The sequence below is a fragment of the Numida meleagris genome, chromosome 1 (assembly GCF_002078875.1).
Source record: "Numida meleagris isolate 19003 breed g44 Domestic line chromosome 1, NumMel1.0, whole genome shotgun sequence".
In the NCBI taxonomy this organism is placed as follows: domain Eukaryota; kingdom Metazoa; phylum Chordata; class Aves; order Galliformes; family Numididae; genus Numida; species Numida meleagris.
The window spans coordinates 172,280,427-172,307,800 of record NC_034409.1 but is presented as its reverse complement, the minus strand read 5'-3'; the positions used below and the strand labels follow the sequence as shown (position 1 = coordinate 172,307,800).

The window sequence follows — 27,374 nt, the reverse complement described above, 5'->3', positions numbered from 1 at the left end:
AATTTGTTAATTTTTTGTTAGCTTGTCATCTTTACACCCATAAGTTAAAGTTGTATATTTTTTTCTTGTCTCAGGCCAAAATACCAAGCCTCTCTGGGAGGTACTTTAGAGAGACTATGATAATAGCTGATAGGTGGCTACTTGATTCGAGCGCAAAATTCTGCTTTATATTACATTCTTGTTAAGAGTCTTGCATCAGTATTGCCTCTAAATGCTTTGAAGTTGCTTCATATTGCTTTTCTAATTTTTGGCAAAGCTGATAGCAACAGTAAAATGCAAGAACTGACATTGTTGAGCATTCGGGCTTACAAGGGGCAACTGAAAAGTAAGCTCTGATTTACAAGAAAGGGTTTTCTAAGCTTTGTTTGGGCGTGTTTTGGTTTGACTGTATTATCTTTGTAACTGAAAATATAAAAAGATGCTATTTAATACATTCATTGATGCGTGGTAAATCAAAACTCTTCTGTTTGTTTTTTAAGACTAACTCACGTACTTAAAAATTTTTGTTTAATTTTGCAGAATTTAAACAAACAAGCCTATGATTTGGCAAAGGCTTTGCTTAAGAGGACAGCACAAGCAATTGAACCGTACATTACTAATGTAAGTGAAGACTGCAAACAAGTATGGAAATAAATAAATTTTCAAACAGTAAGCTGTGTTATGAAAAGAATGGATTGCCTATAGTCAAATAGGACTGGGTAACTTCAGAAGCTCGTAATTGCTCTTCGAGATAATTGTTATGTTTTTGAAACACTCTCCCGTGGAGTTTATTTCTTTACCATATAGAAACTCCTTAAGTCTTTAACAATTTTGTTTTCTAAAATTGAGCTAATAGTTTACATTCTGCTGTCTTGGGGGTCCTTGCTTTTAATCCTTAACCTGACCAGAAGGTGCAATAGAATCAGAGAATCATTAAGGTTGGAAAAAACCTCTAAGATCATCTAGTCCAACTGTCAGCCCATCTCCAACGTGCCCACTGAACCATGTCTCTCAGTGCCACATCTCCACATTTATTGAATACCTCCAGGAGCAATCACCTCCTTGGGCAGCCTGTTACAATGCATTGCCGTTCTTTCTGAGAAGTTTTTCCTAATATCCAACCTGAGCCTAACTAAAGGCTCTTGTTCTATTGCTGTTACCTGGGAGAAGAGGCCGATCCCCACCTTGCTACAACCTCCTTTTAGGGAGTTGTAGAGTGATTGAGTATCCCTTGGGCCTCTTCTTCTCCAGACTAAACAATTCCAGTTCCCTCAGGTTCCCTGGAACTTGTGTGCCGGACTCTTTGCCAGCTAATGTACTTATATGTTCTTATTGTTCTTGCAGCAAAGCATGGATTTTTTTTTTTTTTTTTGCTTGTTTGTTTTTGGTGGCTGTTCTGTTTTTTTTTGTAATTTTGTTTTTTGGTGGTTTTTTTTGGAGAGGAGATAAGACTATTTAGAAGCTATCAGAAGTGAAGACTGTAGAACTTCAGTGTCTCCTTAGGGAAAGAGGAGGAAACAGAATCTAAGAATAGGTAGTAAAGAGGAAAACTGATTAGTGGGTTGGAGTATAGTAAAGTTGAATGTAGTAAAAACAAAACAACAAAGAAAAACAGCAACAAAGAACATCAATAGACATTGCACATGAAGAGTAAAGACAGGAAGAAAAGGTCATATGTAAGTCTTCTCTGAATTAAGTTACACAATAGGAGAAGAAATAATGCTTTTTTTTTTTTAAGTAGTTAAGGATTTAGCAAGTTTCATGGCAGCTATCCAAAACCTCAAGAGCTTGAAAATGGTGGAAAATCTTGAATGCTTTTTGTTACTTTCTTTTATCACCTGTGGTACTTGGGGATTGAGTATGTTCTAAGATTTAAAAATCTTATCTTCAGTGAAAACTCTTGCTCCAACCCCATTAGTCAAACCTCCAGTTTCAGAGGAGATTGCATAGGAATGTTTTTCTCATGTTCAGCTGCAAGGTTTCTTAAATTATTTGTAGCCTTACTGTAGTAAACGAAACATTACTTCTTGTGTTTTTCCTTTAAGTGTAATTTTGAATTTTAAGAGGTCTTCTATAAAGTTCTACTATAAAGTCCTGATCTGTTCTCTGCTGCACCCTCCTATCCAACATGCTCCTCCCCCCCTTTTTTTAACTGTAAAACTACAGCATAGATTTAGCAGTGGACAGGCTTGGGATTTAGAAAATCATTTACGTGTGCGTGTGTGTAGGTATGGGTGTGTGTATATATATGTGTATTTATGTGTATGTGTGCATATACATATATAAGTACATATATACATAAGTGTGTATATGTATATTACATATATGTACACTTTTAGTGATGCATACTCTGTTTTACTTCCTAGTTCTTCAATCAGGTTCTGATGCTTGGAAAAACATCCATTAGTGACCTGTCAGAGCACGTGTTTGACTTGATTCTGGAGTTATACAATATTGACAGTCACCTCTTGCTTTCTGTGCTACCCCAGCTTGAATTCAAACTTAAGGTAAGCATTTCTCATACTTTCTATCTTGAAACATGTATGTGCTTTTCACTGTTATTATGACTTTTGTACTGACATGGTCATCACATTTATTTTGCCTATTTCTTTATGTAAAACACATCTTCTCTGCATTGCTTAAAAACTCGTAAAAGCACTTGAGTGCAGTTTAACTTCAGTGTTTCAAGCTAAAACACAGGTGTGCATGTTTTTCAGGCTTGTATCATTCAAGCAACAACTTCATTTTAAAATAATTGTTTGTGAATTACTTGAGAATCCGATTGGTTTTGTTCCTTGGTTTACTGTAACGTTTATTGTGAAGGGCTTCAATGTGTTGAATGTATCTTGTGCTGCTGGCTGTGCAGGGAAACTACGTCTGTTTGGAATAGCCAAGTCTGTCAGGGCTAAGTTGAACCCCATGCTAATGGAAACTGATGCAGTGACTATTTCCATCAAATAGAAGGTCTTTCGCAGGTGGAAACAGAAATATGTCTTGTATTCATTGCTGCAGTGAATGAACCTCTGATTTATTCAAGCTCAGTTCTTCTATCTGAAAAAAAAGCTTGTTTGCACTGTATCTATGTTTGATTGGTTTTAGATTTTTTTCTTCTTGCTTATCTACCATTTTCAGAGCGTCTCTATGACTTGGAGAAACTCAGTATAGCAGCTGGTGCTCCATTTATTCTATTCTATTCTTATTCATGTTGTTGTTCCATGAGGTTCCTATGGAAGAACAGGGTGCATTTGATTAGGTTTAGTATTACCAACTTTGAAACTAATTTCTCACCAAACTTAAAGGTTAGCGAGCGGTAGGCAACTTTTTACATTTGGATGTATTTTAATTATTAAAGATGAGTTCTAGATTTGTAGAGCCTGTGGTCAGTTCATTTATTGGATGCGACTTGATCACATCTATTATTTTTTCACTAATCTTTCCTGATCAGGCGCACTACGTTGTTGTATGAGTTATTTTTAGTGGTTATATCCTTCCCATTAATTCACTTGTCTGGGGAAAAAAAAGTAGGTCTCAGTTTACTTGTTGCTGTCTGGCTTAAAGTAGATCTTTTGCAGCCTTTAATGCCTATTCCTAGAGATGGAGAACACTTATTGTTCTAGTTCCAATAAAAACACAGTTTGTGCAACTGACGCTGCTACTCAAAAGATTTCATCTTAAGTGCTGCTACATCCTTGTTGGTTTTTTCATAGGCGTAATTGCAGTCATCTTTCCATTTTAGGTCCATTTAAAACTGCAGCTTCTTGAATCATCTTTGTGCTCCTCGTGTGCTACACTTTACGTTGACTCGCATATTCCTTTATTTCAATTCATGCCTCTTGTTTATATCCCATTTTACTGTTTGAATACGTAAGTTTATTAGCAAAAATTTTTTTTAATTCCTCCGGGAGCTTTCTCTGGTCTGTTCCTTCCAAAATCAACTGGATGATTTTGGTTCTCAGCCTTTCCCTGGTTTCTTCATCTCCCTTAATCAGAAGGACATTTCTTCATGTCTGCATTTCTGCTCTTTGTTTAGGGCGTCTGTCTTAGGTCATAAACATGTATTTTCTTGCTTTCTATTTCCTCAATCTTTAGTCTAGTTTTTCCTTTCGGCCCAAAGCCCTGAGGGTAAGGTGGTTGACACTTTTAGCACTGGGCATTACAAAAGCTAGAATGTTTCCAATATGTAAATTTTAATAGCTACCTTGTTACTTCTCGTATTCCTTGATCTCTTGTTAAACTCCAGTGCTGTTGGTGATTCTCTCCAGCGTGTGGCAGGGCTACTGTATGAGTCGTTTTGTTGCTTCGAGCGTCTTTAGATTACAAGGGTAAAGTTATATGCTTGGTCTCTCCTATTGGTTGTCAAATCTAATTTGACCCATCTTTTATAGTAAAAATAAATAAAAATCCAAACCCATAAAACTTCTCTTGTGGAATAGTATAATCCTGTTTTAAATGAGTTGAGAAGTCTTCCTGTGGTTAAAAGAGTACTCTGAAGACGAATGTTCTGACATATTAATGAACTATAGTCAGCTTGTCTGAGATCAGCACTAGTTCTTTCCTTCTGCAGTCTTGCAAGTGCCAGTATAAGTACTTTCTGCTCCAACAACAGCTGTGGCTTTATGCTAAACAGTGGGAGCTAGTGTCAAGCACTTTGAATTCAGGTCCAAATAAACTGCATATTAGTGCATTGAGAAGAGTATGATTTCAGTAGAAACTCGAGTGCCTTATGGTGCAAGGCAGCTAATGTTGTGCTGATTTGAATGGAAAGAAATTGGACAAGAATATCTCCGTTAGCTTAATGAAGCCTTGGATCAAATGGATGGTAAAGGAGAGAAATATGCTAAGCTGTCTCTAATGAAATATAGGAGAGGGGAGTTGTCTTTTTGGATAAAGGTCAATTAAATTTAGTAGTGCAACTTAAGTGAGCTTCGCATATTATTAAAAGCTTGTCTGGATGGTTTTGGTTTTTCTGAATTTGGTGCATAGTGTGTAGTTTAAGAGATCTGCAATATGAGCTTATACGCTATGGACTCTCTACTAGCTATTTAAATAGAAGCTTGTGGAGTGTATTTAGGTCATGCATAGTTTTGCATAAACATCTAATTTTTGTTCACTGAGGTTGTTTGCTACTGCTTTTGGATATACAATTGTGATAATAGAAGTTAAATACTACAGATGATTCTCAAGTGGTGATGATGTAATGTGACAGTTACTGTTTTCCAAGATGTCATATTGCATCTCTGATGCTGGAGGTTTGTATTACTCTTAAAGTGGAAGACACTGAAAGAAAGCTCTGACTGTCTTAATGATTGCATTGTCAATTTTGAGGAGTGAAGAAGTCAGGATGATCTCATTTTCAGGTGTTGAGTGAATGGAAATAAGGAATGTGTGAGGCTCTTCTCAAAGATAAACTGGGTAGTTGCTCTCTGTTTAGAAAACATATGCATTTGCTTTATAATTGGCTTCCGAAGTGGTGAGTTAGAAATTTTTGGCCACATGGAGTAGACCTATTGTAGACTTCCTCTGAGCTAGACACCAAGTGTTCCTGTCAGAGAGATGCTTTGAAAAATATTACCAGATACAACCTTAGTGAGTTCTGCACGTATTTAAACAGTACTCAGTATTTTTGATCATTTCAGTGAAACATTGTTTGAAAAGAACTAACGTACTTTTGTCTTTGTAGTTTGTCTTTTTATTGTATAACTGTTGCTTGTAAGTTATTTTGACTTGTCTAAAAATTCTTTTTACTAGTATAGAGTGATAAATGACTCATTTTGTAGAGATGCTAAACATTTATTTCTAAAATAAAGCGTCCAGGCCTGGGACCCCCAGTACAAGAAAGATGCAGAGCTCTTGGAATGAGTTCAGAGGAGGGCCACCAAGATGATCAGAGGGCTGGAGCACCTCTCCTGTGAAGAAAGGTTGAGGGAACTGGGCTTGTTTAGCTTGGAGAAGAGAAGGCTCCGGGGAGACCTCATTGTGGCCTTCCAATACTTGAAGGGAGCGTATAAACAGGAGGGGGAACGATTGTTCACGAGGGTGGATAGCGATAGGACAAGGGCGAATGGTTTTAAACTGAGACAGGAAAGTTTTAGGTTAGATATTAGGAGGAATTTTTTCACTCAGAGAGTGGTGCCGCACTGGAACAGGTTGCCCAAGGAGGTTGTGGATGCCCCGTCCCTGGAGGCATTCAAGGCCAGGCTGGATGTGGCTCTGGGCAGCCTGGTCTAGTGGTTGGTGACCCTGCACTCAGCAGGGGGGTTGAAACTAGATGGTCTTTGAGGTCCTTTTCAACCCAGGCCATTCTGTGATTCTATGAAAATTTGCTGGCCCTATCATATGAAGCCTAGAGAGCAATGGAGATCAGCTCAGTAGGGCATAGGCCTTTAAAATGAATTGGTAATAGTAATTAGTCATCTATATAAGGAAAGAATGATTTTACATGGGCTTACCAAAGGCAGATTCTATAGTACTTGATTACTGGCAACTTAAGGAAAAGAATCTTCAAACTTTTGGGATGTCATTTGACAACAAATTGGGAAATTATTAGCTGACCTGGTTTAACTCTCTGAAATGCAACACCAGCTAAACGAGAGAAGACAGGTCCTTGGAAGAATGATAATGCTGTTCAGAGCTTCAATTTGAGAAATGCTGTGTCTTTGTTCTAATGATGTGCTTAATTTGCTTCTTGTTATTTCTGGCTTAAAGAGGAATATGCATTAGTTCGTTCATCCTTCCTTTCTATTTTAGATGCATCAGGGAGGCTGTTGATTGAGTTCAGGAGGCATGTGATTACTGAAGAATCTTGTCCCATGAAAGGGATGTCCAAGGGACGGACTGAGATGTAAGAAGTCCTTTGGAAGTGCAGCTGTTTTGTGATTGCAAGGGCTGCTGTATTCCCTTCCATAAATTCTAGTTAGAGTGAAGTAAGAAAAAAAGATGCTGTTGATCTTGACTGTTCCTATTTTAAGGCCTTTCCCCAGTCCTCAAAGGACTGTGAAAGGTTTGGATACTCTTGACTAGTTCTTTCAGGGCTAGGTCACTTATTTCCTATTGGCGTTTGGATACCCTCACAGTACTGGTGTTGGGCATTTCTCTGAGATGGAGATCTTGTTTTTCTAGTCTGATTTTTCCTGATGTCAGCAACTTTTCCACTAGTTGTACATTCTGTACGTGAACCTGAATTTCTCTGTAGTATCTGATTTCTTTGCTTCTAACAGTTCTGTAGTATATTTTGGAAATGATGGTTGTTTAATCACAATGACAAAGTGGGCTTCACTGAGCAATGTCCACTGCCACTTGTTGAGACTGAGAACAAGGCAGTCCAACCAACTGATAGGGTCTTGAGGGATTGAACAACATGTCTGTGACTTGTTACCTGGCAGGTTCCAAGTGTCTTGCACTCCATCTCCCTGAACTTCCTTGCCAGTCTTTGTGGCAGGAATCCTGTTGGTTCCTTCATGAGACTGGGGTCTTACAGAAATTCTAGGCTGTTTCTTTTCAACGTGGAAAAATTTAAGGGCTTTTCTGTTGATAAACAAATTTTTGGAACTTGTGATAGAGCATAGGCCCTCCAGTAACTCTGTGCGTATGTAATATTTTGAAGGTAAACAGGGTGGCCACCTAGTGTTCAAGCACCTTGCATCTTTGGTACAACTACTGGCCTTTTGGTCAAGATGACAGGTAACTCTTAATTGCTGTGAGATTCATACATGCTGACTTAGATATAAATAATTATATTAATAATTATTAATAATAAAGAATGAAAGATTGCCTGGTACTAAGTGGTGCTTTTTGAGATGTGTAGCTTGTGTTCTTCATTCCATCAGTTGCTTTTTCTGTCTTATCTATCCCAAGAATGTTTTAAGTACTTTTGAAGATAATTGAAATGCGTGTCACTTACAAAATAAAAACAGACAAACTGTTTACCCATTTGGATCTGACTGGGATGGAGTTAATGTTCTTTGCAGTAGTTTTAATGGTGCTGTACTTTGTGGATTAAACGATGTTGCTAATACTCTAATGTATTGGCTTTTGCTGAACAGTGCTCACAGAGGTACCGGCTTTCTCTTCCTCCAGGAAGGAGGCTGCACTGGGGCAAGAGGATGGGAAGGGGACATGCTCAGCAATGAAAGCTCAGGGAAAGGAGAAGGAAGGGAGAACCATTGTGCTTGTAGTATTTATCTTCTCAAAAAAACGTTATGCATGCTGAGACAACTTTCCAGGAGTAGGCTGGATATCTGCCTGCCTATTGAAAGAAGTGAATAAATTCCCCTCCTTTGCTTTACTTGTGCACACATCTTCTCTCCCTATTAAATTATCACTGTCTCAATTTCAAGTCTTCTCAATATCCATTTTCTCCCCTTTCCCTCTCTGTATAGGATGAGGGAAGGTGAAAGTTTGGGTAGGTGGCTCTTGGCCTAATGTTTTTTCTTCCTTGAGGTGATCGTGGTGTGGAGGATAGGCTGGCCTGACCTTGGTGACTCCTCCAGCATAGATGGATCATCCACCTCATCATGACCCTGTTCTTCCAATTCCTGAGTCTCATATGTGGTGTCTAAGGGCATCTGGAAAGCCAAAGTAGACGAGTAGATGAGAAGGAGCCCTGAGCTTGTGTCCATTCACCTCTGTCCCCGTCAAGTTACTACCTTCTGGCTGATGAGGAAAGGGTATAGGATCCCCTTTGTCAGGCTGCTGCTAGCAAAGGTTTCCCATGGTTTTTCTGTTTGAACAGGAAAGGAGTATTGCTAACTTCTAATGCTTGGAGAGTAGTGTCAAAAATCATGGTTGCCTTTTGTTTGTGATTAATTTTATTTTTTTTTAACCTTATTTTGGAGAAGAAATTGTGGGTCCAACAGGAGGACACTCATTGAAATTCATCTAATTTACCTCTTTAATGAGGATCAGTCGTTAATGTCTGATTTTGGCATTTAAAAAGTGGTGTGTTTAGAGATCCATTGATACAGAAGCATTATTGGTCCAGGTGAGAACAGAAGCATTATTGGTCCAGGTGAGAACAGAGATTAGACTGTATTGTTGTGTAGGTCAACTTGTAACTAAAACTGATTTCATTCACATTTGATATTTGAATTTGATATCTGAAATCTTTATTACTGAAATTGAATATTCATTTAATATTCAGGAGAATGAAAAGCTGAACAGGGTATTTAGGAAATAAACATAATGGATTATAGGTCTTCATTTTCCTATTCTATCAAATCAATGTTACTTAATGAATAAAATTTGTAAAATGTTGACTTCTATTACTTCAGAAAGAAAGACAGTTCTGGACACAGTTAAATTTTTGATAAGTTTCAGGTAATGTATTCTTCTACTCCTAAGAGCAGCAGTACTGCCTATTCTTTTGGACTTGCTAGTCATAACAGTCTGACCAAATTCAGCTGCTGTTAGTGACAGACCATAGTATGCAGGCAGATGAACAGCTGCCTGTGGCTTGTAAGCAGGATGTAAGGAATTGGAAATATGTGTTCAGTGTTGATTCCTATTGGAGAACCATTAGGGAACGCTATCAAGATTAGAGTACTGGGTCGTACCTAAGAAAAAAATGTGTGAAGTCCTGTGACACACTGCATACTAGAGTGGAGAAGGATTATGGTTTTTCAAGAGCTTGTGTTACTGACTTATTTTCAGTAGAAGTACTAGTAGAGATTGAAGTAGAATAAATGAGACTGTAACAACAATGGGTTCATTTAATAGCAAATAAGAATTTGAGAATTGAGAATAAGAATTTATGTAACGTATGCTTATGTACTGAAACTAGGAAGAAAAAGAAGGTGCTATTAACTGCAGTCTAAGAGGAGGTTGTATGTGATTGGTAAATAGTCAATTTGAATTGGATAAATTAGTCAAATGCAGATAAAATGTGTTAGTATTAAATACTAAGGTGTGTTCAAAAGCATTATAGTTTCATGTCATGTAGTAATACAACAGTGTCAGAGATTTCTTCATCCTTAACTTATCTTTCTCTGGTATTAAAGGATTTTAAATATCCTTTTACTGTTCTTAGGGAGCTGAGTTAAAGGATGTACTGGAGAACTTTTCTGCCCATTTATGGTACTGAAGCCGATAGGAGAACAGTTGGTTTTTAAGAGTGGTGTGTTACAGAACTCTCACAACTACACTGGGCTCTTCTTTTTTGTTCAAATTCAAATTGTGATGTTGAACTAATAAACTTCAAAGATGACAGAGAAGAATGGTGTTTGAGAAGATCCGTATCTGTTACAGTAAAGAAAAGTGAAATTATAAGGGGTGAATATCAACTTGTTCATAGCAACTTGGCTGTGGTGCTTTGTTTTCGAAGAAGTGTTGCAGACAGTTTTTTATTTTTTTTTGTAATAAATGAGGAACTGTAAATATGTGCCAATTGCACAAGTATTAGCACACATTTCCAAGGTATGTTTTAAGCTTCAAATGCTGTGTATTGTATTAAACAAGTGTGATTTAAAAAAAAAGCACTACTGGAAATTTATCAAATAAGGTCTTGTTTTATCTTTGCTAACGTTAGTTCTTAAGTATTAAGAAAAGCATCTTTTTTAACTTAGCATCTTTAAATACAGATCCAGATACTGTGTATGAAACATCTTAGGTACTTAATTTGATATGCTCTAGAAACCTACACTCTCAAAACTTTGTAATGAAACTGTTTGAGAGAACAGTTCTAGATCAGGAGAACTGTTCTAGATAACTAGAGAAATAGAATGAGGTTTGTGGCCTTCGTGCTTGATTGATTTTTGTATATGTTTGTATAGGCACGTTATCAGACTTCCTAGCAGCATCACCTGTAATGGAGGGTTTGAAAGATGTATGACTGTGTTTTTCACCACATTTTGTTCAGTATGGCTTTTTCCTCTGTATTGGTTTTTGTTTTTGCTGCCTTCATTGTTTTGTCTTTTCCCAGCATCAATGAATGTTTTTTCTCAAGATATATATTTGCATTAAAAAAAAAAAGACTTTTTTCTTGTTGGGAGGAGTAGTGGCAGAGGTGTGTATTGGTATAAAAACAGTGTGAAACAGTACTTTATGTTTTTGGGTGTGTTTGTGGTGTTGGTTGGCTTTTTTTATAAATGTGTTCTTTTTCCAGAGCAATGACAATGAAGAACGCCTGCAGGTTGTAAAACTTCTAGCAAAAATGTTTGGGGCAAAGGATTCAGAGTTGGCATCTCAGAACAAACCCCTCTGGCAGTGCTACTTGGGGAGGTATGCTATATTAGTTCCCCTCCCAGGAGACAGAAAACATTCAGTGAATTGTAATTCAATATTTTTAAACAGCCTCCTATCCTCCTCCTCTCCCTGCCTTTTTTTTTCTCCTCTCAAATGATACAGTTAACTGTGCACCTCTCTGCTGTGTCTGAAATCTGGCAGATAATGTTCGGGAGGTTGTTTTATATACATCCTGCATTTTTGATTCTGCAGATTGGACACTTAGAAGTCATCACTTTTTAATTTAATTTTTTTGCAACTATCTGTACTGCCGTTGCCAATAAAAAGAAACAATTATTTTTATTTGCATTTCTTTACAAATGACAGTATGCAATGATGGATTAATTTTAAAACAATATCAAAGGATGTTTGCAGTATTGGATGTTACCAGATCTGTTTTTGAGGTTTTTGTGTACAGTATTTCTTTACTGGCTTCAATTCAATAGTCTTTTGTTTTTGAAATGTTCTGCCAGTTTGAAATAGGAAATAAAGCTGGAACTTGTAGTCAGAAAGAAGTCAGGTGTGTCTGCTGTGGTGAAAATGTTTTTGAGTAAATAAGGATCAATTCCATAAATCAGTAACAGATGCAGTAATAATTTTGCATTCAATCATATCAAACCCAGAATGTCCTCAGTGAAATGCTGTTTCTAAGAGGATAGGAAATTTAATTGAGGGAAGGCTTCATGCTTGAAAGTATGTAACGATTTAAAACATGTAATTTAAAAATATAATTTAAAAATAACAGATCAAATTGGATTCCAAATGAAATAATACATTGTGCTGTAATATGAAACAGTGTAATCATATTTTTCATAATAACTCTTTTCAGCTAGTTATGAACCACAGAAGTGTATTTTCTTTTTTCAAGGATTTTAAATAAGTTTCTCTAGTAACAGCTATTGTAACCATTCTTAAATATCTTCATTTAGAAAACATAACTAGCTTTTAGTAAAATAGACATATCAAATAAATATGTTTTTAGAAAAATAAGCATTTCTACAGAAATAGTGTTCTAAAACTTGATTTTTAAGTTGCTTAAAACCAGAGATTTTGATGGCCTGAAAACGCGTTTTATTTTTCAGAAGAAGGTAGCCCTTATGCGAATAGTTTTGTTTATATCATTACTTATATCAAACTTAAGCATGAGAAAATGCTAGTTTTCTAGCATCAAATTTAGTTCAGTTTTTCAAAAGCAAATCTTACTGGAGAGTGGATTGTTCTTAGAAGGAATTTCTACTAGGTTAGATGTCCGTTGATTTGTAAAGAGGAGAGGAACATCACCATATTACAACATTTTTCAGGTGCTGATTCACAGTTCCAGATTAAGTAGCTGGAAGGTTAGAGAAATTATATTTAAAATGTAAGATATCTTTCAGTAAATAACTGTCGTCTGCCTGTGAGTTTTTCATGTGTACCAGGAGAGGGTATTTCCCTTCCTCTTTACAACAGGAATCAATACATATCAAGGCATAAGGCTTATCTCTTAAGTTAAGGACAATCAAATGAATGCTGGGAAATTAGACCTGTTCTATGCACGTAACTGTGCGTGGGAAGTGTAAAAATCTTTTCAGGGAGTACTGGAGATTGTGCAGAAATAAGCAATGAGTGATTTTTTTAATGATTTTTTTGTTGTTGCTGTTGTTGTGATGCGTTGTCTTGCTTCAAAATAGGTTTAATGATATCCATGTACCTATTCGTCTTGAATGTGTGAAATTTGCAAGTCACTGCCTTATGAACCATCCTGACCTAGCAAAAGACTTAACAGGTACCTGACTTAAAATTATATTTTAATGTTATAGTAAGTCTTGTGGAGAAGTCTGGAAGGTTAGTTGTAATCCTAAGTAACATTCTCTGGCATTACGGAGGGTATAATTGGGGCTGGATTTCCCACTGGCAGAGTCTCTCATCTTCAGTGCTGCCTCTGAGGATAAGGAGATTGTGCATGAAGAGTGCCTTAACCAAAGGGAGAGTACCCTCCCTGTCTTAGAGTAGTTACATTCCTAACTGCTACTGAAATTAAGCACCGTGGGATCAGGCAAAAGCAGCCTGGCCAACGAACCAGTCACGGCATTTATTAAGGCGCTGAGTGCAGACTTAAGTTCCACAAAGCAAAAATGTGTAAATATTATGTAGCCGCTATCTAAAGTATCAAAACAGTCCTTGGAACTGTAACCACAGCCATTGGTTTCTGCTCCTCCATATCAAACGCAGCTGGTAATTCAAGATCCCTGTAGGAACAAAGCAAGTGACATGGATAGAAGCATTTAGTATTTGTCTCTCCATATGTCTTAGTGAATAAAAGTGCAATTAAAGAGAATGGATTGCTTTTTTCAAAGCTTGTGAAGATCGCATCTTCCCCGATCGCTAAACTCCCACTTTGGAGGTATGTTTGACCATCTCCCCTAAGGAGGAAATTCAAGGGGCTGCTAGTTGCGTGGGATTTCCCTCCTGTCTGCTGAGCACTTGTCAATTTAGGCAAATACGTGCAAGCTAAAGTCACGTCATAGTTATTGTATTGTTAAGCTAGGACTTCTCTCCAGTGGGAATGGTAAAGATTCTCGGAAGTATATTTTCAAGGTGTTTTTTCTTTTCTTTTTTTATATTGCTGAAAGACGTTGTGCCCCCTCTAATGGTATCCTCTGAGAAATGTAACGTAGCTTGCCCCTCTCTCTTCCCACAGTGCTTATCACAGTCAAATTGTAAAAAAATTTCTCTCACTCACTGGTGTTGTAGACAATAATTGTGCAATGGAAATCTTCTTCAATTGTTTTAGTTTGTTTTCATGTGGAACAATTTTTTCAAAAAGCTATTTATTTTTAAAATTTCATAATTTTAGTTGCAAAGCTTTATTTCTTATGCGCTTTTTTGACACTTGTGCTGATTACCAGCAATGTTAAGGGTGAGTATTTCAGATGAGACTCAGAAATTATCGTTGTTCATTGAACAGTAATAAGGGTGCAGTAACCTCTGATTATTTAGAGTGAACTTTGAATTTTCAGTGTTTCTTCATGCTCTTAGTGTTTCACTGATGTATGCTGTGTACAGAGATCTTAATGCCTTCTGTGTGCGTTTTCCTACCATGTGTGCTTCTAAGTTAACCTAGAATACATACTTGTAAAGATAAATTAAGTTTGCCATCTGTTTTGTGCTTCTCTAAAATGATAGAAGTTCCTAAAACATTTAACACTTACCAGCAGAAATCATCGAAAGTTTATAGGAAAAGATTAACAGTAGTAACAAATAAGTAGCTACGTGCCAAAATAATCTACAAAAATTGCTTTAAGATGAGTAAATTAGGATTTGTCTGAATCAACATCTAGCTTATTTGAGCGTGCTTTTTTGATCATTGCTTACTGTGCTTCCATGATTCACACTGTGGAGTGTTCCTAGATCATATGAGCTAGATTCAATTTGGAAAGTACACAAATTGCATTCAGGAGTGCAAGTAATGTGCTCTGTAAGTTAAGGGGTGTATAGGAGTCTGCAGGAAGAAAGTAGCCTCTAGCCTGAATTAAGACTTTAAAATGCGTATAGTGTGGATATCAAGTTCCTAGCACTGACTCCTCAGCTTATAGAGATCCAATTCTCTTGGACTATAATAGTTGCTAATGTAGATATAATAAATATTTAATACACTAAGCAAATGAAAAGTTTATTACAGACATTCCAGTGAAGATTAAGGAAAATTAGTGGTTTCTTACTGTCAGTGCTCCAAACTGAAGAAATCCATGGTTTTCTGATTCTATCGATTGGGTAGCCTCTAGAGAAATAAAAGTAGCTGAAGCTATGTACTTAAAATAAAGTACTTATTATATTTTTATTTCCCCAGAATATCTTAAAGTAAGGTCACATGATCCTGAAGAGGCGATAAGGCATGATGTTATAGTATCCATAGTCACTGCTGCTAAAAAAGATCTTCTGCTTGTCAATGATCACCTGCTTAATTTTGTCAGAGAACGAACACTGGACAAGCGGGTAAGACATAATTAGTACCAATAGTGTCTTCTATTCTCTTGCATCTTACTGTAATTGGCTTTGTTTCTTAAAGGTAGCACTTCTAAAAATGCTGAACTATTTTAAAATGTCTAATGAAAACTCATATAAAGCAAAAATTTTTGAAGCAGTGTATTTAATGAGGCATCTTTTGCCCCTGCTGAACTGCAACATTTTTCATTGTGCTGCATTATTATGATAGCTGTTTCAACATGTAGTATCTTTTGATCACACTATGTTGTTCCAGTTGTCTAGTTTTCATAATTTTAGAATAAAATCAGACCCTTCTATAACATTGACATATTTCATAAGAGATTTTGAGAGCAAATTTCAAAATGTGTAGCAGATTACTGATGCAAATTGTTTTTCCGTTGGAGATAGCTGGATTGCTGAATTTTAATTGGATCATTGGAAGATTGTGAGTGTAGTAGCTTTCAAATGCAAATAGCCTTGAAATTTAGTTGAGCTATGTCTGGTTATTTGGCAAAACTTAGGAGATTTGCCACTTATGTTAAAGCAAGGTAAACAAGGCTGTTAAACGCAAAGTTAAAATTATCACTTGACTTTTTTTCATTCGGTGACACGCTTTCCCCTGCTGCAGACATAATACAATCTCAAGTAATCAATCTCCCTTTGTGAGAAAAGGTGTTGGCTTGAATTTCTAATAATTCTAAATTCAAGAGGTATACTTGTATAGTAGTTGCCTATGTTGATATGTTTAGCAAAATAGACGTAGTGTAGTGTTTGTCCTAATGAAAAAATATTGTGCTTATTACTCAAACTTTTTTAAAAAAATTGAACTATTTTATTTGGAGGAAGAATAGGAAATACCTACCAGGAAGTTCCGCAGTTTTTTCAGGTTTGAATTATATACTCCTAAATTGTGGCACTATTTCTTTTTCTCAAGTGGAGAGTGAGGAAAGAAGCTATGATGGGACTTGCACAGATATACAAGAAATACTCGTTACAGTCAGAAGCAGGAAAAGAAGCTGCAAAACAGATATCGTGGATCAAAGATAAACTTCTGCATATATATTATCAAAACAGTATCGATGACCGGTAAGTCAGCCTTTGGGGAGCTGGGTATTTTTTGTATAGGTGTGGTAACTTCTTCTCAATTTGTTTGTCCTCTGAGCTTACGTGTTAACAAGATGCTCATTCTGTTTTGAATGAGTGCACAATCTTCTGTGGCTGCAGTCAAATTTTCATAAAATCATAGAATGGAAAGGATCTTAAAGATCATTTAGTTACAGCCCTCCTGCCATGGGCAGGGTAGCCAGCCACTAAGTCAGGCTGCCCATGGCCCCATCCAGCCTGGCCTTGAATGCCTCCAAGGATGGAGCATCCACAACTTCTTTGAACAACCTGTTCCAGTGCCTCATCACTTTCAGAGTAAAGAACTTCTTCTTAACATCTAACCAAGATTTCCCCTCTTTTAGTTTAAAGCCATTGCCCCTTGCCTTGTCAGTATTAGACAGCATAAAACGTTTGTCCTCCACCTGCTTATAAACTCCCTTGAAGTACTGGAGGGACACAGTGAAATCTCCCCAGAGCCTTCTCTTCTTGAAGCTAAACAAGACCAGCTCCCTCAACCTTTCTTCATAGGAGAGGTGCTCCAGGCCTTTGATCATCTTATTGGTCCTCCTCTGGACCCACAGTGGGAGCTAGTTTGAGAGCTAGTCTGCCTTGACTAATCATCGTGGTCTTGTTGGCTTTGCAGATGGAGCTTTGGTCTTCTCACCATAATCAAATACAAATAACATTGCAGAACTGTACAAACCTTTGTAAAAATTTGTACTCTCAAGAAATGTTGTCTGCAAATTTAGCAGTTATTTCTTGGTACCATGAAAATACGAGGAATTGTCTTGAACATCAGATCCAGTCTCATTCACGGTTTAAGAAAATTTCAGTCTCTTTAAACTAGCTGAGCTTGGATTTTGACCACCTGATCCCATTGGAAGACTCTAATAACTTAAGTTTGCCCGTAAGGATGAAGATTTTGTTCTCATTTTCAGATTAAATGTACATGATTGAAACATGGGCGTGTTTTCTTCTTCTCACAGTCTTTCTTGGGAAACTGGTGGACCTAAACTTTGTTTCCTCCTGTTTCTAAATAAGGATCTTCCATGTTTTAGCAGGAACGTTCATTAATTTCTTCATGAATGTACTTGAAATTTCTCTATGGAATCAACAGAAATGGGATTAACTCTTCCTTTCAGGAAGGGGCCAGGGAGTAGTAGGGGAAAAGCCAATTCCTTCTGACTTTTCTCTCGTGTAACTAGTGACAGGTCAAGAGGGAGTGGCCTCAAGTTGCACCGGGGAGATTCAGGTTGGACGTTAGGAAATATTACTTCTCTGAGAGAGCAGAGCAGTCAGGCACTGGAGTGGGCTGCCCAGGGAGGTGTTGGAGTCACCAACCCTGGGGGTTTTCAAGGAACATACAGACGTGTTGATGGATGTGGGTTAGTGAGAACTAACTGGTGATAGGTGGATGGTTGGACTGGCTGATCTTATAGGTCTTTTCCAACCTTGGTGATTCTGTGATTCTAGTATCTGAGTTCTCCTTCTGGGCTTTGTGATAATGTCTAATAATCAACATGATTTTTTTTTTCTTTACTTTAAGCCCTGTTCATTGAATCAGTTCAAGAATTGACCATGGTACAAATCCTTTAGGTGATAATTGTGACATCCTTTGACTTCTATCTAGATGAATTCATGTGATTTTGATAATGTCATCTCCTAAACGTTTTTCTGCTAACATCAATATTATGACTTCCATAGATATCTTGTTGTTTAGTTTATGCTGAGTTTTACTGAAAGTTAAGTGACTTTACCTTTAGACTTTTGAATCTTTATATGCCACAACTTATTTCTAGAGAATTTTTGAATGAACTACTTAACAATTTAAAGTCAATTTCTTGCTTTCAGATTACTTGTTGAACGCATCTTTGCTCAGTACATGGTCCCTCACAACTTGGAAACAAATGAGCGAATGAAATGTTTGTATTACCTTTACGCAACACTGGATTCAAATGCTGTGAAGTATGTTCTTTTTACTTAATACAATATAATTTTTAATACGGTTGTTATTGTAAATTAGTTCTGAAGTGTAATGACCAGCCTAAGCCAGTAGACAAAAGCAGTTCACGAACTATTAGTAAATGGAATGTAGCAATACCGTGTGCTCCTTCAAATGAAAGTTTGAAAAAAACTGATAGAGTGGTTTTTCAGGTGTAGTACATTTTAACCATAGACAGCTTGAAAAAATAGTAGTACCAAAGAGCTGCCAAGGAGCTTGTGTGCATTCTAGCCCTTTTATGTCTGGAATGAGATAGCATAGATTAGCAGCACTGACTAGCGCTAGATCTCTTTTGACAACTTTGGAATTAATACGCTCCTCATTTTAGCAGCCAAGCTGACTTAAGAGTGGGAATAAATTACTTGCTTGCCTCTTCTCCTTCAGTATGCATTTTACTTACAATTATGTTTAGAGAAGACAATTATTTGCCTTCTCCAACTTAAAATCTGTGCATGTATATGAAATAGACTAATGACAGTTTGCTGTTTGATTGAATTTCCTTTGTTTTACTTAGTTTTTCATTTAGTACTACCCTGTTGCTTGAGAATTGAGTGTATTTTTTCACATATAGGAGATTGTCATAGAACAGCTAAAAAACAACCGCAGCATTCAAATACTAGGTGTTTCAATACCCTGCACTTGGTGTATAAAGTATTCAAAGATACTGCAATGTTGTAACACTAAAATTAAAAGCAGTATGTTAAAAAATTACTGTTGTAGTAATTTCTGGTATGGGCTAAATAAAACGTGGATCAAGATTTTTTCATTACTTGTTATTTCAGGCAACGAATAACTTCTGAATCCTACAGTCTTCATATGCTGCAGGGTGTATTTAAAAATGTAGTATATTCAGTTAGTTAAATGGGACTAACTTTTACTTCTGGATTCTGGAAGTTTTTAAATTGAAATGGTGATTTAATTTTTTTTTTTAGATGGCTTTTTTTTCCTGGGAAGTGTGCTAATTTTCAGTTTTGTAGTCTCTCCCTAGTGCATCCCTTACAAGTCTAATCATGCCTGCTTTTCACAATTTGGACACCTAGTAGAATTGGGATTGGGAATTGTTTTGATGATAAAAATCTTAAATATCTGCTTTAGCCTGCTTCTTTGAATGTTTTTAGAATTACTTTGGGCTTGTACAAATAAGTTCTTTACAAGGCAGATATCAGTTATTACCCCCTTTTAAAGGCAGTGTAGCTAAGTGTTTGAAATGAAGCTTGTTTCAAAATCATTCTTTGTTCCCGTATAATATGGTCAATTAAATTTTCCGTATCAGTCTGTTAGGAAACACTGTTTGTTCACACAGTGATAAAATTTCAGGTGACAAGTACTTTCCTGAGTCTGACACTGAGAAAAATGTGAAGGCTCTTGTTAGACAGTTATGCTATTTATTGAATAGAAGACTTAGAAGGTGGGAAAAAAAGGAGGTTTTTTTTACTTTCTCTTTCCTATTTTTTTTTTTCAGAGCATTGAATGAAATGTGGAAATGTCAGAATCTGCTACGACATCAAGTAAAAGATTTGGTTGACCTAATAAAACAACCAAAAGTAAGTTCAATTTGTCTTTATTCCACAGTGAATATGTGTTACTTAAAACAATAAGCTGTCTTTAATTACATTAATGCCAGTGTTTCTCAAGATTATTTTTAATGACAGAAAATATTTTGGTTCTATTAGACTACACTTGCAGTAAGAAATGTGGATGCGTTTGGTCAGTAAGTGTGAAGAGGGAGAGGTTTTTAAGTTGTTTAAAGATTTTGCCAGAGATTTGATGCTAAAATACACGAGTTTGAGTTACGTCTTGCCAGGATTGTTCTGATTCCTGAAAGAGAAGAAAAACAGCATATGATTTTTAACTACCAACTTGAGCAATTAAGAAAAAATATCTGAACATTCTGATTTCTTATCTCATGAAAGTTAGCAACATTTAAGAAATACATTTTATCCCAATAGGTTCTTTGTTTCTCTTCTATCTTGGAAACTTCTTAAATGTTATGTTGGAAATGTAAGACTACAATTGAAATCTTTGTTTAGAAATTTGTGCAGTAGGAAAAATAAACAGTCCTAGGAGGTTTAGAATATTCTCAAGGTAAAATTTAGATCAGTTTTAGTTGTATGTACATGTTCTCATTTGAAAAAAAAAAAAAAAAATGTTAAGATGAAATTCTGAGACTGATTTAGAATGTGAGTGTAGCAACTTTAATGGTAAAAGTTTTTTTAATTTAGGGCTTTTAAAAATAAAATTAAAAAATTGAAGTGTTGCTGTGCTCATATTCGTATATTTAGGTATTTTAAATGTTCTCTATGCGTATTTACTAAAACATAATTGCAGTTTTATGACTGAATTATCAATTTGCTGAAATTACCTGAACAGGATGAGAGGGTAGCTGTGTTTACACAAGTGTAGTTGGATTATTTAGTGTCTACTTGTGCATACTACTGTCTTGCACATAAGAGACCTATCGAAATCATACTGCTTCAGTCCTTTTGTAGTTAAGCTGATTGCAGTGAAATTCATGATTTTGACTGAGTGCATTTAAAGCATGCTATAATGTTGTATTGAACTCTAAATGCAGTAACTGCTAATACAATAATACTTTGTCACGTTTCAGTGACGACTGAAATAATTTTAGTCTACCTTTTATATTTTAATGTAATTTAAATAAACTTAGGCATAATCCAAAACTTGAGCTTGCTTAATATTTTCTGCGTTTCAATTGAAAGTGTTAGGGGCAACAACACAGCACTGAGTGATGGAATATTGCTGCATTTGGTTTGTTGTCAACTAACCTACAATTTTAATTATTCTGATGTTCAGAAATAAAAGTGAACAAATAACACTTAGCAAAACCCTCTTAGGCTCTGCATCAGACACTTCTCTTTCCAGCTTCATGATCTCCAGTCACCTTGCTGCATGCTATGGTAGTGGTGTAGCTGTTCCTTTTGCTGTCAGTCATACCTTCTCCTTGTTTCTCCTCTCCACCCCTGCTCTGGCAACTCTTAGCCTTGCACCTGTCCCCCTCTCACATTTCTCTTGCTCAGATCTCTTCTGCCCTGCTGTCCTTACTGCCCTGTTTCTTATCCCTAGCAGGTACCACACTTTCCTTAATATGTTTCCACAGAGGTACTGTGGGCTCCTCTATCTAGTTTTGGCGCATGGGTTGGTTTTGCTGAGTGTGGAGCTGGCTGGAACCAGCTGTAACTGGCGTTGTCAGTCACTCACCTCCCAGGTCACTCCTGCAGCTGTTTGCCAATTATGCCCAATAAAGATGCTCAGCTGTTTTTAGTAAAACTTTTTTTTTTATTTTAATGGAAATTGTCATTCAGAAGTCTAGCAACTCTTGTATTTCGCAAAATGAAACTGAAATGAAGTAGTAATCTTTTAGAAGATAACTTAATACATACATACATACATTTTTCACTTTGGTCTAATCTCTACCTTAATTAGTTACAGTAGCTTAATTGTTGACTTTTCTCCATGTGGCAAGTGTAGGTATTGCAAGAGCTCTCAGATATCCTGGGATAGGACAAGAAGCAGTGTGGAAAAAATGGCCAATGGGAAATTCTGAATAGATAGTAAGGAGGGGAAAAAAAAAATAAGACACTAAGGATGATAAAATATGGGAACAAATTGTCCAGACAGGCTGTGAAATCTTCATCCTTGTAATACTTAAAACATGGCAAGATGAGATCTGGAGCAAAACCTAATCTAAGTTGGCCTTCTGGGTAGACAACTCAACCAGGTGACCTACAGTTGTCCCTTCCAACCTAAATTATTCTGTGATTATGGATCTTTGAATTTTCCAGTCCGCTGTTTTTCCCCCATCTTAGGAAATCATTCTGACATCTAGTGAAACTCTTCAGAGTTTTTCCTTCCCCAGCCCCCAGGGGCTTTTTTCTTTTATTGCCCACTGCAGGCTTTCCTCAGCACAAGCTCTATTGTTTAACAAGTATGATTGAGGAGACTGAAAGTGTTATGATGAGCAGAAATGGGAAGCTTCCTAACTTTTCTAAAACGGAACAGACATCAATCCTGTCTTTAAGCAGAGATACTTTTCTGAAGAACAAAGGCATAACTCAGACCCCTTCTAATTTCTCCTCTAGTAATTATACAGTTAAATTTGCTTGTTCACATATGGAAAAGAGGGTGAATACTGTTTTGTCTGTATCAGAAGCATAAATTTCATTTGCCATAGATACGCTGCTGTTCCGATGCTTCTGTATCATGAATACAAGGGTGTGTAGATAACATGCCACTGTAGATCTTCTAAGAAGAAATGTTCTTGATCATCAACCCATCATTATTCAGTAGGGTTATACTTCTAGAAGTTAAAAGAATCCTTCTGAGTCAGGCTGTCTCATATTTGTATGAGTGATCTGTATTTTGTACAATTTAAAGGCTGTTTTAATGAGAGCTTCAGCCCGTAGTATTAGAAGACCAACTCGGTACTGGAAAATCAAACAATCAAAGGAACTCCACAATAAAGGGTGGTGTTTTTTTTTTTTTTGGTTGTTGATGTTGATGTTGTTTTGTTTTGTTTTCTGATTTGCCAGAGGAGCACATTATAGAGATTCTGTATCAGGAGAAATCTGTAAACCAGAATTGATTTCTGGGGTTCCCTCTGCCACCATCCATTTCTAGTCTGAATGTGCCAGTTCAGCACTGAGACGGAAAAGCCCTGAAAGCAACAGCATTCTTCTGACATTTAAAAGTGGCAGGAAGTTCTCTACAAATATTTAATGCCTGGAAGGGTGTCCACATCGTAAGACAGAGATGATATTCACTGGTAACACTGCTAATCTTAATCTCACACTCTATTTTTGTTATGCTTCAATCTTTCCAAGATTGGCACAATTCTCAAACATCACAAGAGTTACTGCAAATTGCCTGATCAATTATTATTTTTTTTCCACAATAACACTGGAACTCAAAAGCCTATTTTCTTTTGTAGTACCTAGTTTTCTTCAGAACAGACATTTCCTCTGAAAATTTAAGATACTTTTCCTGGAAATGGACACTTCCAAGTGTTAGCCAGAGTTATTGTAACAAATAGCAGCTGTGTTACCTCCAAAGCTGACTAGCTTATTTGAACCCCGTTTGAAATCTATATGTGAATTTCACTAAGAAAGTAGAAATTGGATATCTCTGGATGTGACTTTCACCTCTGTCTTGATGGTTTCCCTCTCTGCTCTGTAAAAATGTTGGGTCTTCCATAAGAAAACATTAGTGTCTTGCAACACTGTGGCTTAGTGATGACATGAACCTGATGAAAAGAGCCACCATCGGTCTTTATTTGCGTCATTTTAAGTGCTTCAATATGAAGAATTTTTTGTCTTCTAAGCAGAGATTCCTTTCTGAGTTGATTTGTTATTGTTGCCTGTTTATAATTTTTAGGCTTGTCTGTTATAAAGGAAGTTCTCTAAAAGTCAGTTGTAGCAGTGGTGGTGGCTAAGCGCTATTCTTTTTAACATTAAATACTTTTCAGTGAAAAATCTTAGAGTGGCTGTGTTCCCATTAAAATGATAGGCCTCTGAGAACAAATGGAATAGTTCTAGCCCTTGGTAGATGCTACTTATGTATATTTATGAATAGTTCTGTAGATTTAGTAAGCTGTGCCACTAAGAATGCTCTTTCAGAAGTCACTGGACAAAAGAGCGGTTTGCTTTATGGTTTGGAAACTGATGTGCTCTTGGCTCCATTGCTCTAAGCTTGAATTTTCATTCAGGCTCCAATTTTTATCCTTGTTAGGATTTCAGAGTTACTTGAAAACACTTACTACATAGCAATGAAATATTTGTTTGTTTACTGTTGCTAATTCCATTTTCAAACAAATATATTGTTTAAAAATTTTACTTATTATGTTTTTCTTTTGTGACTTGCAGACAGATGCCAGCAGTAAAGCTATATTCTCAAAAGTGATGGTAATAACAAGTAAGTCAATTGAAGTATTTACTGTAAGCAGAATTACATACTGTAGAAAGTATTCTTGAAGCTTATCACTTGACATTTTGGCTACATTTATAACTGTTTTAGATTAATTTTCAATGTGGATGGCATAGTGTTATTGTGTCCTTTAGCATTTATTATATATTAACTGATGTTGATTAACCTACTAAATTACATATTGGCTTACCCGTTTTTGAGATGTGAGTATTGTAAGAGTTGTTGGGAGAATGAAAAAGAGTCTGGGTTTTGGTAGCTGGGGAGGCACTTTGAAGGTGGAAGAACTTCTCTGTAATTGAAACTCTTGGGGAAAGTGGGGGAGAAGGCAGGAGAACAAAAGAAGCAATGCTTTTTTTTTCCCCCTGGCCTGCTGTGTCGGTAACATTACAACCAGTGAGAAAAAGTTAATTTACAATTCTCAAATTTTGGTTTTAAAACAAACTTTAAGAAGAAAAAAAGCTAACTGTTCTTTTGGCAAAAAAAAAAAAAAAAAAAAAAAAAGATAGTCGGAATCATGCTGCTTTGCTGGCCATGTCCAAAATCCTTTTTTCTTTACAAATATAGAAGCTGATCAGATTGTAGTAGTTCTGATTGCTTTAGTTCTATATTTCATTTTCAAAAAATAATTAAGAAAAACATACAGTAAAACAAATGTTTAGTACAACTTGTTTTGAACTAATGATCCTATAGTTACGTACCATTTTCTGTGTCAACTTTGCTTAACATCTACTGTACCAAAACCATGAAACATTTGAAGTAGTATATGAATACTTTGTCAATAAATTGTCTTGTTAAAATATGAAATGTAAATATAAGATTAGTACATGGCTTAAGAAATGCATTTTGTACAGTTGATTAAAACATTGTAAGTCATTGTGAAGTTTAGCTTTAAAGGAGTAATTTAGCAAAAATGCCCTTTTGAGGTTTTTTCACTTTTATCAGTGTATCTATATACAAAGTGTACTTCTCTGTGGATTGTAGGCTTTGCATTGTTGCTGTGGTTAGTTTCAGCTGTTACTAACAGGACCAAGTACACTTGCTTCAAGGTACACTGTGTTCATGTAAGATGAATGTAAGAAGTGAAAAGAAAAACAAGTGAAGGGAGAAGAAAGCAACAGACAGAAGAGGTCTATGGGTTTAGAAGTTTTTGAAAATTGGTGTCCTCATAGATATGTTTCCACATTAAGATGTTTTGTTGCTTTTTCTTCTCGGTTAAATTAAATACACGCAGAAATTCTGTTGGTGAGACATTTCAAACTTGTGTAACTTACAGTCCTAATATTTATTAAAATAAATAGTATTTTTCTTGTGTGCTTTAAGGAAACCTTCCTGATCCAGGGAAAGCTCAAGATTTCATGAAGAAATTCACACAAGTTCTAGAAGATGATGAGAAAATAAGAAGTCAATTAGAAATGCTTGTTAGCCCAACATGTTCGTGCAAACAGGCTGAGGGATGTGTGGTAAGAATAGCTCTTAGCATACATAGCTCTTTTGGGAAATAAATTGGTCATAAACGTAACTGAAACTTTATATTGCAGAGGGAAATTACAAAGAAGTTGGGCAACCCAAAACAACCAACAAACCCTTTCTTGGAGATGATTAAGTTTCTTCTTGAGAGAATTGCTCCTGTGCACATTGATACTGAATCCATCAGGTAATTTTTTTGTGCATGTTGTGGACTGCAGATCACATAATTTGAAATTCTAATTTCTAAATTTGCCTTTAAGCACAAGCAATAATGGATTCAGTATGGGAGGGGAATTTTTACGGCCTACTGACCAGCTGTATTTTCTTATATTTTTCCTTGCTAAGGGATTTTTGTCTCCTTATTCAGAGTGTAACTACACAATTGTTTGTCATTCATCACAGCTGGGATAAACTGTCAGCAAAAATGGATTTGCTACTCATGGGGGAAGTTTGGTTAGTGAGTGACTGCCTTATTTAAAAGGAAATTTCTGTCCATGGCTATTGAAAAACTTGATTACAAATTTCCATCCAGAATATTAGCTCGTAGTAACGTAGACTGAGTGATTTAACTGAGGAAATAAAGATTGTGGTGATGAGGCACCAAGTGTTTAGGGAGGAGTAAGCCAGTGAAATTATGCTGGTGAAAAAAGTAATTGCTGAAATGATTATTTAACAGATGTATTTGTGATATGTGGTAGTGTATTAGAGAAAACTAGTTCTAAATAGTGGAAAATTCTTATCTGCTAATTCCAACTGTAGCAACTGACTTAAAGTACTTGGGCTTTTCAATTTATTCTTGTCACATACGCAATGTAATGGTGTCTCTGAGATTTCATTTAAAAAATCTTTCAGAAACACAATTTTTTCTTTTGATCTTGGATTAAGAACAGCTAGATTTTTAGTGTCAAATTTGGAAGTACATTAAAAACATCACGGAAGCAACATGAAGTGTATGCTTAAAGTAATATTCAAGTGTAGTAAGTTGTAATGTTTGTTTCAGTGTGTACATACTGACTGACCCCCATAAAGTAAATAAGGAGAGAAGGAGAGTAAGTTTAAAAAAAAAAAAAAAGAAGAAAAAAGAAAAATAGGTATTTTTAGTTTTGCTACAGAGTTGATCTTCTTCCATCTTTGTAAATTTTTCACTAAATTCTTCCTTAATTTTTGAGACTGTCAAGCTGTTTGTCTTCCTACATGTAGTTATTTTTGTCCAATTAGGTGCATAAAAAAATGAGAGTCTTAGTAGGAGATCTGTTTGTTGGTTTGCTCTCAGTGATTATAAATATCCCTTACAGAATTTACTGAAGGAGTATTCTGAATATTGTTCAATCCATGGCAGGGAAGCTGCCTGTAGCACTCACTAACAGGATCATTTGGATAATCACCGTTTACCTTCCTAGGGTACTGTGTAAGAAAAAACAAGCATTACTGTCAAGGAGAAATATGCAGGAAATAAGTCTGTTAAATTTCTCATCAACTTCCTGAACAGCTGTTTAATAGCTGTTTACTTACTACTGTTATTGATGGTTATTGTGCATCAATTTTTAAGAATTCATAGGAACTTGTAAACTCATCATAATTGTTACCTGAATTTGTTACTTTAATGCTCAAATTGTTTGTTTACTTGGATCATCCTTCCGGAGTAATTTATGTATACTGCTTAAATCATGATAGATAAATTTTTTTTTTTTTTTTTTTA

General features: G+C 36.1%; 1 protein-coding gene across 4 annotated transcripts in view; it reads left to right on the top strand.

Annotated features, from left to right (window-relative positions):
* The window catches only part of PDS5B (PDS5 cohesin associated factor B), a 105,510-nt gene that overhangs the window by 38,923 nt on the left and 39,213 nt on the right, over positions 1-27,374 (top strand). For all 4 annotated transcript variants that reach the window (XM_021378147.1, XM_021378157.1, XM_021378166.1 and 1 more), the window contains exons 7-17: positions 520-600; positions 2,346-2,486; positions 11,078-11,193; positions 12,867-12,961; positions 15,026-15,171; positions 16,097-16,248; positions 18,118-18,231; positions 19,731-19,812; positions 24,148-24,196; positions 25,529-25,668; positions 25,747-25,862. In XM_021378147.1, coding sequence (XP_021233822.1) covers positions 520-600; positions 2,346-2,486; positions 11,078-11,193; positions 12,867-12,961; positions 15,026-15,171; positions 16,097-16,248; positions 18,118-18,231; positions 19,731-19,812; positions 24,148-24,196; positions 25,529-25,668; positions 25,747-25,862 — 1,232 coding nt within the window. The remainder of the gene's footprint in view (positions 1-519; positions 601-2,345; positions 2,487-11,077; positions 11,194-12,866; positions 12,962-15,025; positions 15,172-16,096; positions 16,249-18,117; positions 18,232-19,730; positions 19,813-24,147; positions 24,197-25,528; positions 25,669-25,746; positions 25,863-27,374) is intronic.